The following is a 17,409-nucleotide window of genomic DNA, read 5'->3' on the forward strand; positions in this document are numbered from 1 at the left end:
GAGCAGCTTTATTGAGATATAATTCACATGCTGTGCAATTCCTCTCTTAAAATGCAGTTCCATGGGTTTTATTTTTTATTTATTAAAAAATTTTTAATAGTTTTTATTTATTTTTGAAACAGAGAGAGATGGAGCATGAGCAGGGGAGGGGCAGAGAGAGAGGGAGACACAGAATCTGAAACAGGCTCCAGGCTCTGAGCTGCCTGCACAGAACCTGATGTGGGGCTCAAACCCATGAACTGCAAGATCATGACCTGAACTGAAGTCAGACGCTTAACTGACTGAGCCTCCCAGGTGCCCCTAGAGTTCCCTGGTTTTTAGTACATTCACAGAGCTGTATACTCACACATGATAGTTTTATTCCCTCTTAAAATAAATACCATGTGGCACACATCTGTCCATAATACTTCACAATTTTCCTTTTTTACTTATTATATCATGAAAGTCCTTCCAAGCCAATAGATAACAGATTTTATTTATTACTTTTAATAGCTACATATGTAATGTGTATATGGGTATATGGGTGTATCATTGTATGGATATACCATGGTCTATTTAGCCATTCAGATAATTTCCCATTTTTTTGTTATAACTAACAGAAGAATGAAGAGTGAGCAGAAATAGATGGAAGTATCTATGGGAGGTTAATATATAGTAAAGGAGGCCTTTTCATCCTATAGAGGAAAATTCAATAGGCACTTTACTTAATAAATGATGTAGCAATATTTTGCTGGCCATCTGGAAGAAGATAAAATTAGACCCCTATCTCATACCATATATATACAAATAAATTCTTCCCGGAAGTCAAAAATATTTGCAATCTTTTGATTTGATAAAAGTTAATATCTCTAATACATAAAAGTTTCTATAAATTGATAAAGAAAAGTAGATAAAGAATATGTAGGGTTTAATTTTTTTTTTTTTTTTCTGAGAGAGAGACACACACACAGCATGAGCAGGGGAGGGTCAGAGAGTGGGAGACACAGACTCTGAAACGGGCTCCAGGCTCTGAGCTGGCTGTCAGCGGAGAGCCCGACACGGGGCTCGAACCCATGAACCGTGAGATCATGACCTGAGCCAAAGTCAGGCTCTCAACCAACTGAGCCACCCAGGCACCCCTGGAGGGTTTATAAGGAGGGAACGTACATGGCCAGTAAACCCATGTTCAGCTTTTCTGCTGGTTAGGAAAATTTGAATAAAAAACAATAAAATGCCATTGTTTTCATACTTACATCTATGGCTCAGGTGTCTTCCCCTTCCAGTTGGGAATCTGAGGGTTTACCACCCAGGGCCACAGAACCACAGTCTACAGGGGACTCTCCACTAGTTGGTTTGTGCCCCAGCCAGGCAGCAACAGTGGCTAATTGGACCCTTGGAGGTAGGTCATGAGTGAAGTGGGACATGAGTGAGAGGAGAGCACTAATCTGATGCAGAGGAGGACGGCTCTCGTATCACTCAAAAAATAGTAAATCTATAAGATCTCCAGGTGGGGATGCATCTGGCGGCGGTGTGGAGATGGGTGGGGACGGAGAAACTTCATGGAGCCGGTGAGTAGGAAGTGAGTGGGGAGAGGGGAAGCAGTGGCTGTGGCCTTCCCTTTGGATAGCCAGTCTGCTTTCTCTAGCGATTGCTGATAGTATCTCTGTTTTCCATGCTATGATCTGGCCCCCTCTGCTTATGGTCTCCTGTACTGGGTAGAAGCAAGTGAGAATTGTCTACGCCCATCTCCTCAGTGCTCTCTTGGTTACTTTGGGTTCTAGACATTATAATTTTCATAATTGAGGAAGAAATCTGCCTGGTTTATTTTTTAATATATATATTTTGTAATGTCCATTTATTGAAAGAGAGAGAGAGAGAGAGAGACAAGAACTGGGGAGGAGCAGAGAGAGGGAGAGAGAGAATCCTAAGCGGGCTCCACACTGCCAGCAAAAAGCCCAACTCGGGGCACGAACTATGAGATCATGACCTGAGCCGAAATCAAGAGTCAGATGCTTAACTGACTGAGCCACTTAGACGCCCCTGCCTAGTTTATTTTTATTATTTTATTTATTTATTTTTAAAATGTGTATTCATTTTTGAGAGACAGACCGCGAATGGGGGAGGGGCAGAGAGAGAGGGAGACACAGAATCTGAAGCAGGCTCCAGGCTCTGAGCTGTCAGCACAGAGCCCGACGTAGGGCTCAAACCCACGAACCGTGAGATCATGACCTGAGCCGAAGTCAGATGCTCAACTGACTGAGCCACCCAGGCGCCCTTCTTTGACCCATTTTTGAATCAAGTCATTTATTTTTTTTTTGTGTTTGAATTTTGGTTTCCTATATGTCCTGATATTAATCTATTATCAGATATGATTTGTGAATATTTTCTCTTCCTGGGGGTTGCTGTGTAACTCTGTTAATAGTGCCCTTTGATGCACAAAAGTTCTGAATTTTCATGAAGCCCAATTTGTCTGTTTTTCTCCTCTGTTGCCTGTGCTTTTCATGTCGTATCCAAGAAATCACAAATCCAATGTTGTGAAGATTTTATCCTATGTTTTCTTCTAAGAATTTTATAATTTGTTGCTCTTACTGTTAGGTCTTTGGTCCATTTTGAGCTGATTTCTCTGTATGGTGTTAGGGGAGGGTCCAACTTTATTCATTTGCATGGGAATATCCAGTTTCCGCAGCAACATTTGTTGAAGAGACTCTCTTTTCCTCACTGTTGGAAATCATTTGGCCATATATGGAAGGGTTTATTTCTGGGCTCTCTATTCTATCCTATTCCATTGGTCTGTCTGTCTTTATGCCAGTGGTCATTTGAACCATTCTCCTACTGAAGATAACTGAAAAAACTGGACAAACATATTTTTTTTTCTTAAAAGCATTACACTGCTAACAAGATACTGATTAATTGTTAGTAGTTACTGCTCCAAGATCAAAGAGAGGTTGGAAATCTAGAGATGAGCCTAACAGCAGATTTGGCCTAACACTCTCTTGTGGGGATGTTTGCCAGTCCTAAAAAAAGTACTCAAGAAATGAGCCATGCTTTTGACAGCCTTGTGGGGTTAGGGAGGTAAAGGTTGAAGTACAAGCTTACCAAGGTAAGCAGGATGAGCAGACTGATTGTACCGCAGGAATAAGGTGAATGAGAAGAAATTCATACGTGAGATAGACCTTGACTTTGAATCATCTGGGTGCATCAGGAAATCTGATGCTCTGAAATTGGATTGAGTTGGTTCTAAATGTTTAGTGCCTCCAGGCACCAGGTAGGAAAAAAAACACAAACACAAACAGAAAAACAATGCTCTCTAGAGAAAGCTATCATTCTAAGTTTCAGATTATTTCCTCATATAGATGTGTCAGGCATACTATCAAAGGTAATCAAGCACCACACAGGAAAAACTGCAATGAGTGAGAATTAACAGAAGACACACACAGAAACAGATTCACAGGGACCCATTATCAAACACAGTCTGCAGGGCACGGTGCTTACTATGCTAAAAGATAAAAACCAAGCTTGACATTTTCAGCAGGGAACTGGGAACTATAAAAAGTGACATGATAGTGGCACCTGGCTGGCTCAGTTGGTAGGGCATTTGAGTCTCGATCTCGGGGTTGCAGGCTTGAGCCCCAAGCTGGGTGCAGAGACTACTTAAAAATAAAATAAGATATGGGGCGCCTGGGTGGCTCAGTCGGTTAAGCGTCCGACTTCAGCTCAGGTCATGATCTCGCGGTTCGTGGGTCCGGACTCGTGTCGAGCCTCGCCTCGGGCTCTGTGCTGCCAGCTCAGAGCCTGGAGCCTGTTTCAGATTCTGTGTCTCCCTCTCTCTCTCTGACCGTCCCCTGCTCACACTCTGTCTCTCTCTCAGAAATAAATAAAACATTTTAAAAAAATAAAAAAAATACGACATCACCATTTTGAAAACAGCTGAATAGAAATTCTAGAACAACAATAAAAAAAATAGAGTAACTGAAATGAGGATATTGGTCTGCTTTAAAAGTGGATTAGACACATAGCTGAAAGGAAATCAATTAATTGTGAGTTAGGGCAGAAGAAACAATGAGGTGGGCGGCACTGATAGCGAAAAGGAGGAACACAGAGGGGATGTGGTAATCAAGTCGCGCAGACAGAAAACCTGTGATCCAGAAACTGAGGAGAGAGAATGGTGAGAGGCATTGTTTGAAGAGATAATGATTGAAAAATTTCCAAAATTGACGAAAAGACATCCTTTGCTATCCAGGAAGCCCAACGGATGCCAAGGAAGTCCACCCGTAAGACAAGTCATAATGACATGGCAGAACACCAAAAGCGAAGAAACATCTATTAAGGAGAGAGAGTCAGAAAAATAACATTGGCGTCAAAGGCGCAACTGTCAGACTGACGGCTGACTTATTAGCAGCAAAAACAGAGCTCAGACAACAGCGGAGCCCGCTTTCTTGTGTGAAGAGAGAAAATAGCTGTCAATCTACAATTCTAGAGGCAGAGCCTCAACATGAATTCAAGGGACGGGGAGATGAGGAGAGGGGGAAATTAACAAAATCCTAAAAGTCAGGAGGCAGATGGACAACAGCAACTGACCCCACAGCCCCACGAGAGCGGGACCCTCAGGCAGCAGTGGGGAAAATGAGGACTGTCACAACCCTCACGGTAAAGTCTTCATAAGGCCTGGCAGCTGGGGGCCCCATCCCTCTGCAATGGGGCGTGCACGGGGTGGGCTAGCAGAGAGGACTGGTTACAGCTTAGGAGGCAGCCTCCTCGGTGCTCCTGTCCAGACACTGTCACCGGCCGACTCTCCCCCGCATCCCAGCACAAGCCTGGAGACCTATTCTCAACAGAAGAAAGAAATGAGCATCTCTGGACCCCAGGGGAACGGGAGGCAAGGCAGGGAGAATAGGGAAGCGTATGCACAGTGGGATTTAAAAAAATTTTTTTTTAAATGTTTTATTTATTTCTAGGAGAGAGAGAGAGACAGCGTGAGCAGGGGAGGGTCAGAGAGAGAGGGAGTCACAGACTCTGAAACAGGCTCCAGGCTCTGAGCTGGCAGTCAGCACAGAGCCCGACGCGGGGCTTGAACCCACGAACCGCGAGATCACGACCTAAGCGAAAGTCGGATGCTTAATCGACTAAGCCACTCAGGCGCCCCCGCACAGTGGGATTTTAAATACGGATTTCCTCAGCTCTCATGCAGGCAGCAACTAGACCCGGGAACCTCCTCCCCGCAGGCTGGGCGACTCTCCCTGGGGGGCAGCCCTGCACACCTGCCGGCCAGTCTGCCGGCATGCTCAGAGCCCCCAGTAGCTTCTCTGTGTGCCATTCTTCCTCATAAGGGGAAGGTTTTCCATTAAAGGAAAACCTTATGAGAGACGGACCAGAACAGAGGAGGAAACACCGTCCACTTGAAAGAGTTAGTTACTATGTGGCAAAACAAAAACATTAGACCTTTAAAATGGTATCACACCCACAAAACCAGACTGGGACGTGAGCAGATGAGGTTTCTGGAGGCTCCAGGCTCCCTTCTCGCCCCTTTGAGTTGTCTGTAACACAGAGGGGTGAGGGGGGGCCAGTGTATCCCCAGGCTCTCCTGCGGCTGTGCCCGCCTGGTTCTGCCCCTGGAAAATGCTGGTGGGGCCTGGAAGGTGGGAGGAAAAAGGAGATATTTGTCTTTTGCGGTTTGGCAGGGCCTGTGGCTGCAGAAGCAGCAGAGGACAAGGGAGTCCTTGGGGATCTGAGTTCCTGCTCAGTAGCAACAGTGTGGCTAACAAGGCGCTGGGGGTGGGGGGGGTGCTTCCGGCAGAGCAGCCCTGGTGTGGACCATGGGTGCCCCGGCATCATTTAACCATTCCTTTCCACTAAGTTCTTCCTTGTTGGAATATGCAGCTTCCTTCCTCCCTCCCTCCCTCCCTCCCTCCCTCCCTCCCTTCCTTCCTTCCTTCCCTCCCTCCCTCCCTCCCTCCCTCTTTCCTCTCTCTCTCTCTGAGTGAACACTGATTGGGATGCTATAAGAAAGAAATATTTCAAAAATAAAGAGTACTTAGACATTAAAAATGTGAAAGCAGAAATTAAAAAATCAAATGGAAAGATTAAAGGTATTGATGGAATCACCGAGAAAAATAAACACAAAACTCCAGCAACATAAGTACTGTTTACAGTAAACTGTAACAGTATTATATGACATTGTCATGATTTATTCATTTATTAAAAATTGTTTTTTATATCTTTATTTTGAGAGACAGAGAATGAGCCAGGGAGGGGCCAAGAGAGAGAAAGACACAGAATCCGAAGCGGACTCCAGGTTCTGAGCTGTCAGCACAGAGCCTGACGCGGGGCTCGAACCCAAGGACTGTGAGATCATGACCTGAGCCGAAGTTGGCCGCTCAACTGACTGAGCCACCCAGGTGCCCCATTATCATGATTTAAACTATTTATTCTCATGTGACCCTCTAAGTACTACCTGGTGTATCCTGCTGGGCGTGTGACCTGTGTTGTACGTGTGTCCTGGGTAGTACATTTTATTTATTTATTAAAAAAAAATTTTTTTAAAGAAGGTTCCATGTCTGACCTGGAGCTTGAACTTACAATCCCTAAAGTCAGGAGTTGCCTGCTTTACCGACTGAGCCAACCAGGCAATCCTGCTTCGTACAATTTAAGAGAGCAGAGGTGTCAAATGAAAGAAAACTAGAGGAAGACTATAGCCTTCTAATTAATAAAACTCTGACAAGAATTTTAAATATATTCATCGATAGATAAGCTTTATTCAAATGTCTGCATAAATAGGAATTGATGTTGAACAGGAAGGTTTTTCCAAAGGGTTAAAGTTTATTCAGTGATAGAACTTGGTCCTTCCCTTCAGCTAGTCCTGGAATTTGGTCGCCAGACATATCACTGTCAGAAGTCTACCCTTGCTAATCATTTCCGTCGCGGGCAAAATCTCAAAGCCGACCTTTCCATTTCTCTGGTAACTTCTTAAACTGCTTTCAGTTATTACAATAGAAGGGCAAGGTTTTTATCCGCTCACACATATTCTACTCCATGGGAGGCAAAAACACGTCCCTCAATTCTCTTATTTAAGTAGTGGCTGCTCGCAAAACAGCGTACAAATGAAGAACTGAACATTCATACACACAACACGTCGCGTCTCTAATGCTATAACAGTAGCTTTGCTTTACATTTTTGTCATTAAAGAATTATTCTTATTTTTATTCTCTCTCCACAAAGAAGTTATAAAAACGCCTTTGTAAAAACTTTGAAAAGGCACTTTAAAATCCTGGAATGAAAAATTCTAAAGTGTAAAAATTAAGACACGTCTTCTATGGTTTATGAAAAAGAAGAAAATAAAACCTGCAAGCTCGAATTTCTGAATGACTTTGATAGGAATTTACTAAGAGGGACCAGAACATCAGAACGTAAAGATTTAAAGGTACAGGAAGATCTAAAACAATAAGTAAATACCCTTCTTTCCCATAACCTGAAAATCTGAGGTCTTCAAACTCATTCTGCAGTCGTGTGAATAATTCGCCAACTGAAGTGAACCTTGGAGTCTCTTTCTCTAAAAATAACTCTCAGTCCTTTGGCATGATGTTGGTGTTGTCAGAGATCACCTCTGTTACAGAGGAAAGCCATGCAGTCTTCTTCTTAAAACAACCAGTGTAACAAGAGCAACAGGTACCCTGCTCCGAAACGAGCCCAGGCATCTCCTTGAACTCCGTGCGTCGGTTCTTGGCTCCGGGCAGAGTCCCTGGTATCATCCCCGAAATTCAGGCATCGTGTTTGATACCAAACAAAGCATTTTCCAAAGTTAAGAAAACCTTCTCTTAATCAGAATGGGTCATCTGGTCCTTGTGAAACAGAGGCTGAACTCTGACAGATTCATGTCATCTGGTCATGACTAAATAAAGATCTTTATTCAACATGGGACAAAAGTGCACATGAGCCACAGAGTCCCAGGCACTCAAGCTAAAACCAAGTCAAACCTTTCCTAGAGAACAAAGCGGGCTGAGACAGCAAGGGACCAAGGGTGGAACGTCCGTTAGGGAAACTCCCATCCCGGCGACAGACGCTGGGTGCTTCCTCCCCGGAGAGATCGAGTGAGCGCTCGCTCTCTCACTCTCTCTTTGGCCGACAGGAAAGGCTTATGGCTTACGGAGACAGGCGGCGGGGCTCAGCCAAGCCCTTCCTGAATGCCCCGGATCCTCCTGGCCAGCTGCACATCCTTCGGGAAGAGAGTGACGCGGCCGGCGTGTAGGGAGAGGAGGTAGGCGTCCTCAAAGAGATGAACCAGGAAGGCTTCCGCAGCCTGGGGGCAGAGAGACAAGTCCAGAGCTGGCGGCCACAGGAGGGGGGACGTGCATGTGCTGTTGTGCTCTTGGAGCCCCGCTGCGCCTAGTCTCCAGGGAACGAGGGTGAAGCCTGCCTGGGATGCCTGCTACCAGCAAATGAGGATCTGGCCTCCAAACCCCGTGTTCCCTGATGCTCTGTCCGGAGGTAAGAGGCAAGAGTCGGTGCCTGACGCTCCTCGGCAGCGCCGTGGCCTTCCGGGCTGCCTTTCTCCCATCCTCACCCAGGTGGCCCCGGGGCCCCTGCTTACCTCCTGTAGGGCCAACAGGGCCTGGGCTTGCCAGCAGAAGTCCACACCGCGAGTGAATTTAACACAGATCTCTCTCGCCTGTGAAGGAGTGGGGATGGGGCGGAGGGAGCAAGGGAGAAGGGGAGTGTGGGGAAGGGTGAAGAGTTAAAGAAGAGAGATTCAATCGAAGATAGACTCTCTCCATGAGTTTCCATGAATCCTCACTTCTGTTATACCTTCCTGGCCCTTAATCTTAGAACCTAACCAGTAGCCCGTGTTAACTCCTGGGAGCTGAGGAACTGGTCGGTCTCCTACTGGTGGTGGGGAGCGGAGGAGGCAGTCTCCCAGGGCAGGGAGAGGGATCAAAGCGTGGATGGATGAGAGGGCTCCTATTTCTATGACCAAAGAACAGTTTCAGAGGGCGTGGGGTTAGAAATTAATTCCATAAAGAACTGTAAGGAGCCCTTGGAGGGCTCATGTTTTCAAAAGGCGAAAAATCCTCTGCCAGGTTAGAGGAGAGGACCCTTTGCCATTGAGACAAGAGATGACAGGGTCCCCAATACCTCGGAATTTAAAGAAAGAAGGCAGCACGGGGGTTGGTGGAGCTCACCAGGCGGCCAAAGGGGCTCTTCCTTAACAACAGGTCTGTGCTTTTCTGAAGCTTTCGGATCTCCTTCAGAACCCGATATCTCCGGGGACCGCGCTGACGGGAAGAAGTGCCTGAGCAAAAAAGTTGAGTCATAAAGTGTAAGGGTCAGGAGGTGGTACCTCACAGCTTGGCGGAGACAGGCAAACTGTCAAATCACTAGTCTGTAATACGCTCTGCAGAAGTGGGGATTCTGGTCTGTTATTTCCTGCCATTATCTTCAGCAACCAGAAATAGTAGATAGATGCCAAGTAAATATGTGTTAAAGGAAGGGGTGATCCTTTGAGGGTATTATCTCAAATGCCAACTCTTTCGTGAAGCCTTTCCTGATCCCCAGCCCCCTTCAAACTGATGGGTTACCTTCTTCCTCTGAGCCCTGCAGTACTTTGGGCATCTCTTCTATCTTTGCCATCTAGATTGGAAACTGAGTTTGTGTTTAGGTCTTTTTTTTTTTTTTTTTTTTTCAGAGCTGGAAAGAATTGGAGAGGTTACGTAGCACAATTCCTGGTCTCGGTTATCCTGAGGCTGAGAGGGGAAGACAATTAGCCAGGGCTTATTTGTGGCCAATGAGGGGCCTCAGAGGTGGCATAACTCAGTGCCAGTGTTGGGTCACTGGGGTAATGGAGTCAGAGCTTTTGGCCTGGTTCCAACAACAACAAAAAAAGAAAAAAGATCTTAAAATATTCCCCGAAGTAGGGTCAAAAAGTCAGACTCTCTGATCTGAAATTAAAAAACACAAGGAAAAAAATCTTCTAACTTAAGGAAACCTAATTGAAATTAGATTATTTAGAAACGAATCAAAAGTCTGGGGCGCCTGGGTGGCTTAGTCGGTTGAGCGTCCGACTTTCACTTAGGTCATGATCTCGCGGTTTGTGGGTTCGAGCCCCGCGTCGGGCTCTGTGTTGACTGCCAGCTCAGAGCCTGGAGCCTGTTTCAGAGTCTGTGACTCCCTCTCTCTCTGACCCTCCCCTGCTCACACTGTCTCTCTCTCTCTCTCTCTCTCCTAGAAATAGGTAAAACATTAAAAAAATTAAAAAAAAAAGAAACGAATCAAAAGTCTACGTCTCAAAACTTATGCTATAGCTAAATAGCACTAGAAGAACACGCAAAGGCTCCAGATTGATTCTCTCTTAGAGAACAAGGACGTTGAAAGACAGCCAAGTGTTCAATGCAAGTGTTAACAACAGAATTATGAAAATAAACCAAAAGAAGACACCAAATATTCAAGGTAATAAAATAAATTAATGAAAAAAAGAATAAAACAAAAAACAGTACTGTTGCTAGGTACATAAAACCAAGGACAAACAAAAATGAATGAACCTCTCATAAGCTGAACAAAGAAAAAAGAAAAAAAGAAAAAAGCCCATGAAAACGAACATTTTGAAGGATAAAATTGCTTCAGAAATGTTATTCCAGGGGCACCTGGGTGGCTCAGTCAGTTAAGCATCTGACTTCGGCTCAGGTTATGATCTCACAGCTTGTGAGTTCGAGCCCCACATCGGGCTCTGTGCTGACAGCTTGGAGCCTGGAGCCTGCTTCCGATTCTTTGTCTCCCTCTTCCTCTGCCCCTTACCCTTTCATGCTCTGTCTCTGTCTCTTTGAGAAAATAAATATATTTAAAAAAAAAAAAAAGTTATTCAAGGCCCAGCTGAAGAGAGAAGTGCCAAACCAAGTAGTTCCATGGAATGGATTTAATAGTGAACTAACTACAAAGTGTTAGAAGAGCTGCATGGGTGGATGGGGACAGGGGGACAACCCAGAGAGGCCTGTGCAATGCAGCTGGCACTGGAGACTTTCTCTCTGGTGGTGAGGAATGTGGGTCAGAGAAATGGGCAGTGTCCAGGGACCTGGGGACATTTCCGAGAAAGAGGGAGGCCTCCAGCTCAGGAGTCAGGTTACGGGCATCTGCCCCTCCTGACCACTGGTCCACAATCCAGTCATTTGGGGGCAGCCTGTAACAGACAGTCGTGGCAGTCACAGAAAATGGAAAGATTATTAGCACAACTCGGTATCACCAGTGTTAAGAAGGACGACAGCATGGAAGGAACCAAACTCAACTAATAACCAATACTGGAGGGATCTGAGTGAAGAGAAAAAAAAAGAGACTTTGAGAGCAATGTGTGTAATAACCTCAGAGGGGTGAGAGGAGGCATGAAATCTATGCCCAGAACAAGTGGTTATGAAAGCCAATCAGAGATCGTGGAAAAGAACTGGGACTAAATATTCGGTAGTTGGGGGGCACCTGGCTGGCTCGGTTGGTGGAGCATCTTGATCTTATGGTTGTGAATGTGAGGCCCCTGTTGGGTGTGGAGCCTACTTTTTTCTTTTTTTAAACATTTATTTATTGTTCAGAGACAGAGAGAGACAGAATGCGAGCAGGGGAGGGGCAGAGAGAGAGAGGGAGACACAGAATCCGAAGCAGGCTCCAGGCTCTGAGCTGGCTGTCAGCACAGAGCCTGATGCTGGGATTGACCCACAAGCTGTGAGATCATGACCTGAGCCCAAGTCGGATGCCCCACCAACCGACTGAGCCACCCAGAAGCCCCATAAAAGTTCGGCTTTAGATGTGTTCTACTGGGCAGACCCTGGAGCCCTCAGGTGGAAAGGCAGCTGGACATAGGGGTCTGGAGTCAGAGGAGAGATCTGGGCTGGAGATGTAAATGTGGGCGCTGTCAATGGAGGCATGGAGGTGAGGTGTTTAGAGCCATAGGAATGGACGAGTCCCCCTGGGGGCGGGAAAGAAAGGAACCGGACAGCGAGGAAGTCCAACAATAAGTTGGTAAAGAGGTGGCACAGACAGTAAAATACACCAAGCAGCAGAATGTGTGGGTCAGGGGCGCCGAGGGGATAGAGTGTGCCTAGGAGAAAATGGCCCACTGTGTCAAATGCTTCTTTCTCAGAGCAAGGAAAGGACACAGCGTGTCCATTGCATTTAGCACACTAAAGTAGCCAGTGACCTTGATGAGAGTACTTTAAGTGCACTAGAAGGAGGGGAAAGTAGTTGTGGGGAGTCCGACTGGAATGGGTTCAAGGGTGCCTGGGAAGAGGGGAGACACATGTGTGTGTACTCCTACATATGGCTACTTTTTAAAAATTAGCTATGAAAGGCAGTAGAGAAAAACGGGGAGTGTGAGAGGCGAGGAATGTGGGGGCAGGAAATACCCCTGCCCTTTTTATTCAGACAGAATGAGCATTTGTAGAATGCCAATGTAAGCAGTAAGAATGTAATTCTAAGTGCAGGTGGAGAGGATAAGAGAAAGCCCAGGAGCAGTGAGAAATGCGACCAACATGCCCACGGAGGAGGAGTAGCTTTTAATAGGAAGGGGATGCCTTGGGTTCTCTGCTGTGAGAAGACAAGGGGAATCCAATCTCGAGGCTTCTTATTTCCTCAGTGACGCAAGCATGAGACAAGTTCATCATCAGCAACACCCCGTTAAAATCAGAAGCAGAACAAGGATGGCCAAAACCCTGCTCGTATTTCAATACTAATCTCACGGCCTCCTTAGTACAATACACTAAGAAACAAAATGTATAAAAATGAAAAAGGAGATTCAGAAGTCCTTATCTGTAGGTACTATAATAGCCTACTTAAACATTTCAATTGAAGCAACTAAATGCTAGTTAGAATTAAGGAGAGAATTCAGCAAGTTGCCTGGATGCAAAGGTTATTAATGTTTAGGAAAGGAAATAACCCATTAGATTTATTTTTTTCCACCCTGCTCTTAACTATGCGGCAGAAGACAAGTAAAGCAGTTGTTGCACCAAGGTTCAGCTCTGCCCCGTGGGTCTCCCATCCACCGACTGCAGGACAGAAACTATCGACCGCAGGGGCACCTGGGTGGCTCAGTCAGTTAAGTGTCCGACTTCGGCTCAGGTCCTGATCTCGCCATTGCGGAGTTCCAGCCCCGTGTTCGGCTCTGTGCTGACAGCAGAGCCTGGAGCCTGTTTCAGATTCTGTGTCTCCGTCTCTGTCTCTGCCCCTCCCCTGCTCATGTTCTCTCTCTCTCAAAAATGAATAAACATTAAACAAAAGAAAGAAAGAAACTAGGGACCATAGACCAGTTTTCTTTCCCAGCCCATAATCTCAGGAAGAGAATAAGGTGAGAACACTCCCCTTAAGGCCCCAATACAGCCACTCACTGAAGAAAAAAACAAAATCTAAAACACATACAACAATACCTGGATTCTAAAAGTAGAATTGTTGTTTGAAACTGTCACAAAAAGCAGACAATAATTTTGCAATTTAAAAAAGTACAAACACTGATTTTTTTTTTTTTTTTTAACTCCTGTCTGCTAGAGCAAGCCTGTTCAAGTTCCCGGGCCTGCCAGCGCGTCAGTTTTCTCATCTGTAAAATGGGCACAATATAAAGTTGCGGTAATTCGCCTAAAGAGTTGAACACAAGGCCCAGTTAGTGGTAAGTACTCCATAAATGCTAGTAGTAGTAGTAAGACTTAATATTAGGGGCCAGGCCTTTCTCCCCCTCGGAACTGCCTTCCCCCGGTCCCTCGCTGGACCTGGACTTGGCCGGCTGGAGCAAATGCTCTACGGCCGCACGGTTTTGCTTGCCCGCAGAGGAGCGCCAGCCGGAAGTCCGGAGATTCGGACCTGGGACTACGCACGCGAGCGCGGTGTTCACTCTGTGAAATGGGCACGCGGAATCAGCCGTGCCCACCTCTCAGCCAGGTTGCAGAGCTCGAGGGCAAGGGGCCGCGGCCGGTTACCTGAGGGGCCCCGCCGGGGGGTGCGGGGGGTCGGGCTTGCGGCGCGCCTCTTCGGGACTTCTGGCTTGCGGCTCCGGCGGCGCGGGCCCATGGCGGGCGCCGAGAGTGGCTGCCCCGCGGCTCCTTCGCGGCCTTCGGGGTCCGGGGACAGAGGCTGGCGTCCGGGGGAAGCCCGGGAGCGTCCTGGCCGCGAGCCCCGATGGGGTGCGTGCTCGGCCGCTCCCGGAACCTCCGCGGTCGCAAGATTCACTGGCGGCGTTTTTTAAAACCCGAATTCAACAACTCTCAGTGGCTGCCTCTGGAACGCCCCTGGCGCAGAGCGACTGCGGAGAGGACCAATGAGAGCACAGGACGAGAGGCCGGCGGCGCGCGGTGATAAGAGGAGAGCGTGGGGACGTGAAGGATCGACAGTGGGAATCAGCCAATGGGAACTTGGAGAAATGAAAGGAGGCGGGAACTTCTCCGCTCTCTGCTTGCTTGTCACTGGTGCTCCTGTTTGAGGGATCAAATCCTCGCCCTCGGGTGCCCCATGGTCCAAAGAGGGAAACTATTCTGAAGATGTAGATGGTGTGTTAGTAGAACCCGTTTCTCTAGAAAAATCACTTTGCTCAGACATTTTATGTTTTGCCCTATTAACACTGAGGTGGCTTTTAAAGATGAGGAGGCAGATTCACAGAGAATGTGACAACCATATGTCGCCCCTGTGACCCTTCCAGGTACACCCCACGAAAATGGCTCAGAAGCCAGTTTAACTGCATGGACGCTACTGATGACTGGGGTCGTGGGACAGCCAGGACCCGGGCTCTGACGATGAGGTCTTGGACCACACTCTCCAACACTGCAAGAGAATCCTTCTAGGGAAACGACCCCTTTCCCTTCCTGTTGGGGATAGTTCGCATTCAGGGCAAATGTACATCTGGGTAGTTAGAAAAAAGGGGTTTTTATTTTCCACACTTTGTTTTCTTGCATTTTCTAAACGTTCTGCAGTTAACATGTAATCAGGGGAAAATGTCATTTTAAAATCAGTGATTTCACGGAACCCTTGTTCACTGGTGGAAATGTAAAATGATGCAGCCACAGTGTAAAACAGTATGTTGACTGGCCAAAAAAATTAAATGTGGAATTACTATATGACCCAGCAATTCCATTTCTGGGCATACACTCAAAAGCAGGGACTTGAACAGGTATTTGTTCACTGATGCTCTCAACAAATTCATTCACAACAGCTCCAAATGTCCAAACAGATGAATAGATAAGCAAAACGTGGTATGTATGTACAATGGGGTATTATTCAGCCTTAAAAAGATATTCTGACACGTTACAGCATGAGTGAACCTTAAAGGCATTGTGTTAAGCAAAATGAAACAGACACAAAAGGAGAAATATTGTATAATTCCGCTTACTTGAGTCAAATCTATAGACAGAATGTAGGATGGTGGTAGACAGGGGTGGGGGAAAAGGAGGAATGGGGAGTTATCATCTTGGGAAGATGAGTTTGGAGATGGATGGTGTGATGCTGTACTGCGTGCATGTACTCAGTGCCACTGAGCACTTAATAACACTCAAAATGGTTAAGTTTCATGTTGCGTATATTTTACCACAATTTTAAAAAAGAGCAAAGAAAGAACCTGACTGGTTCAGTAAGCAGAGCATGTGACTCTTGATTTTAGGATTATGAGTTCAAGCCCCACGTTGGGTGTGGAGCCTACTTAATTGAAAAAAGGAGGGGGAGGTGCCTGGGTGGCTTAGTCGGTTGAGCGTCCGACTTTCACTTAGGTCATGATCTCACGGTTTGTGGGTTCGGCCCCACGTCGGACTCTGTGCTGACTGCCAGCTCAGAGCCTGGAGCCTATTTCAGAGTCCGTGTCTCCCTCTCTCTCTGACCCTTCCCTGCTCACGCTCTCTCTCTCCTAGAAATAAATTAAAAAATATATTAAAAAAAAAGAAAAAAGGGGGGGATGGAGGAGAAAAAAGGAGCGAAGTAATGAAGGAAAGAAAAGGGAAGGAGCTGTACATGGGGATACTCAGTGAGTCCACTGGTGTTAGTGGGGAATGGGGTGAGCAGTCTGGTCTAGAAGACCAAACTTTTGGTGGTGCTTTATGCAACAGAAGGTCAGTCAGCCAAGGGCTCTCTAATGTAAGCCTAGTCTTTGAATGGCTCTTGTATTCATCCTCTCCACCGTTTCTCTAGTTCAGACTCTAATTATAATCAAACGTTGTTTTACTGGTCTCTGCCTTTAGTGATCTTTCCAAACAACAATTTGGATCATGCCCATCCCTTGCCTAAAACTCCATGTGGTACTCTACTGTCTACAGGCTGAGTTCTAATCCCTCAGTAAAGTCTAAAACGTACAGCACCATCTGGGTGCCTGCCCACCTCTCTGATCCTTGACTCTGGCTACTTTCAGTGTTGCATGCTTATTGCCAGGCATACCTGTCTACCTACTTACAGTTCTTGAATGCATCACTTATGTGTTTCTGTGCTTTTTACAAGTGGCTCCATTCTCCGGGAATACCTCCTTCCCCACCCCTGCTGGCCTGGGAGACTCCTGTTCTTTAACACCCAGCTCAAGTAGCACTGCCTCCTCTGTATCTCAAAGGCCTCTTAGGCTCATCATGTGCTGCTGGAATTCCTTCCTTCCAGACATTGGTCTCCTGTTTTCTTTCACTGACCCACAGTCCTTGGAGCACATCAGCTCTCAATTCAACTCAGTAAAATCCTGGGATAGTAATCCTTCACTAAAGATCTTCTGACAAGTGTTCCTATTGAAGAAAGGTGACTTATGAACTTTTATGGCTAGGGGAAACTCCTTGCTGACTTTTAAGTTTTGAAAGGATGTAGTTAACAAAAGGCCAGAAGGGTTCTTAACCAAGGCAAATATGAAACAATGAGGTCAATTTGTAAGCAGGTCAGGGAGGTGTACCTATGTAGTAATGAGGAGAACCTCTCCTTTTCATAGATAGCTAAGGTCTTGAGAGGTAGCATGGCTTGTCCAAGGTCACCCAGCCAGGATAGAGGTGGGGCTGAGACACAGCTCTCTGACTTCCAATCCTGCTTCTTTCCTCTATACCAGGTGGCCCTTTGCTCCACTCCTCCTACTGTCCTCATCAGAGATCAGAGCTCTGACCTCTTTGAATGCTGTTTGCTTGTTAAAGGAGCAGAGACCTTTGGACAAAGGGAAGACAAATAAAACCACTTGGTTTGGTCCTAAATGTCTGCCTTGTGGGCAGATTCCCGGAGGGGAGGAGGCAGAGGGCCACTTGGGGTTCTGGATGGCTTCCTGCAGGAAGCCCCTACTCCCTCCAACTCTGCAGGGGGGGGGAGGGGGAGGGGAATGGGTGAAGCAGTCCACCACGATGCAGCCAGTTAAATTAATCAGTTTGAACTGATGTTTACACAAGTCCATTATCAGTCAATTCTGAGTTGGGGGTTCAGAACCTTCACATCAAAATTCCACCATTCAGAACCCCCTTACTCACTGAAAATATTCCCCACAAC

At 46.5% G+C, this 17,409-nt stretch overlaps 1 protein-coding gene across 1 annotated transcript; it reads right to left on the reverse strand.

Moving 5' to 3' along the window:
• Window positions 1-6,707: 6,707 nt before the first annotated feature.
• On the reverse strand, window positions 6,708-14,148 carry CENPA (centromere protein A). The gene is made up of 4 exons (XM_039238264.1): window positions 13,911-14,148; window positions 9,153-9,262; window positions 8,564-8,641; window positions 6,708-8,272 (listed from the first exon to the last, which is right to left on the reverse strand). The coding sequence occupies exons 1-4, from the start codon at window positions 13,999-14,001 to the stop codon at window positions 8,138-8,140; spliced, it is 414 nt and encodes a 137-aa protein (XP_039094195.1). The 5' UTR covers window positions 14,002-14,148; the 3' UTR covers window positions 6,708-8,137.
• Window positions 14,149-17,409: the final 3,261 nt, after the last annotated feature.

This window comes from Hyaena hyaena, unplaced genomic scaffold (genome assembly GCF_003009895.1).
Source record: "Hyaena hyaena isolate Hyena2069 unplaced genomic scaffold, ASM300989v1 scaffold_138, whole genome shotgun sequence".
In the NCBI taxonomy this organism is placed as follows: Eukaryota; Metazoa; Chordata; class Mammalia; order Carnivora; family Hyaenidae; genus Hyaena; species Hyaena hyaena.

Excerpts from the sequence above, each read along its gene's own strand:
- CENPA (XM_039238264.1), bottom strand. The coding sequence starts at position 14,001 with ATGGGCCCGCGCCGCCGGAGCCGCAAGCCAGAAGTCCCGAAGAGGCGC. Across the intron at positions 9,263-13,910 it reads CCCCCGGCGGGGCCCCTCAG|GCACTTCTTCCCGTCAGCGC; the intron begins GTAACCGGCCGC and ends TTTTTTGCTCAG. Across the intron at positions 8,273-8,563 it reads CCCTGTTGGCCCTACAGGAG|GCTGCGGAAGCCTTCCTGGT; the intron begins GTAAGCAGGGGC and ends CTCTGCCCCCAG.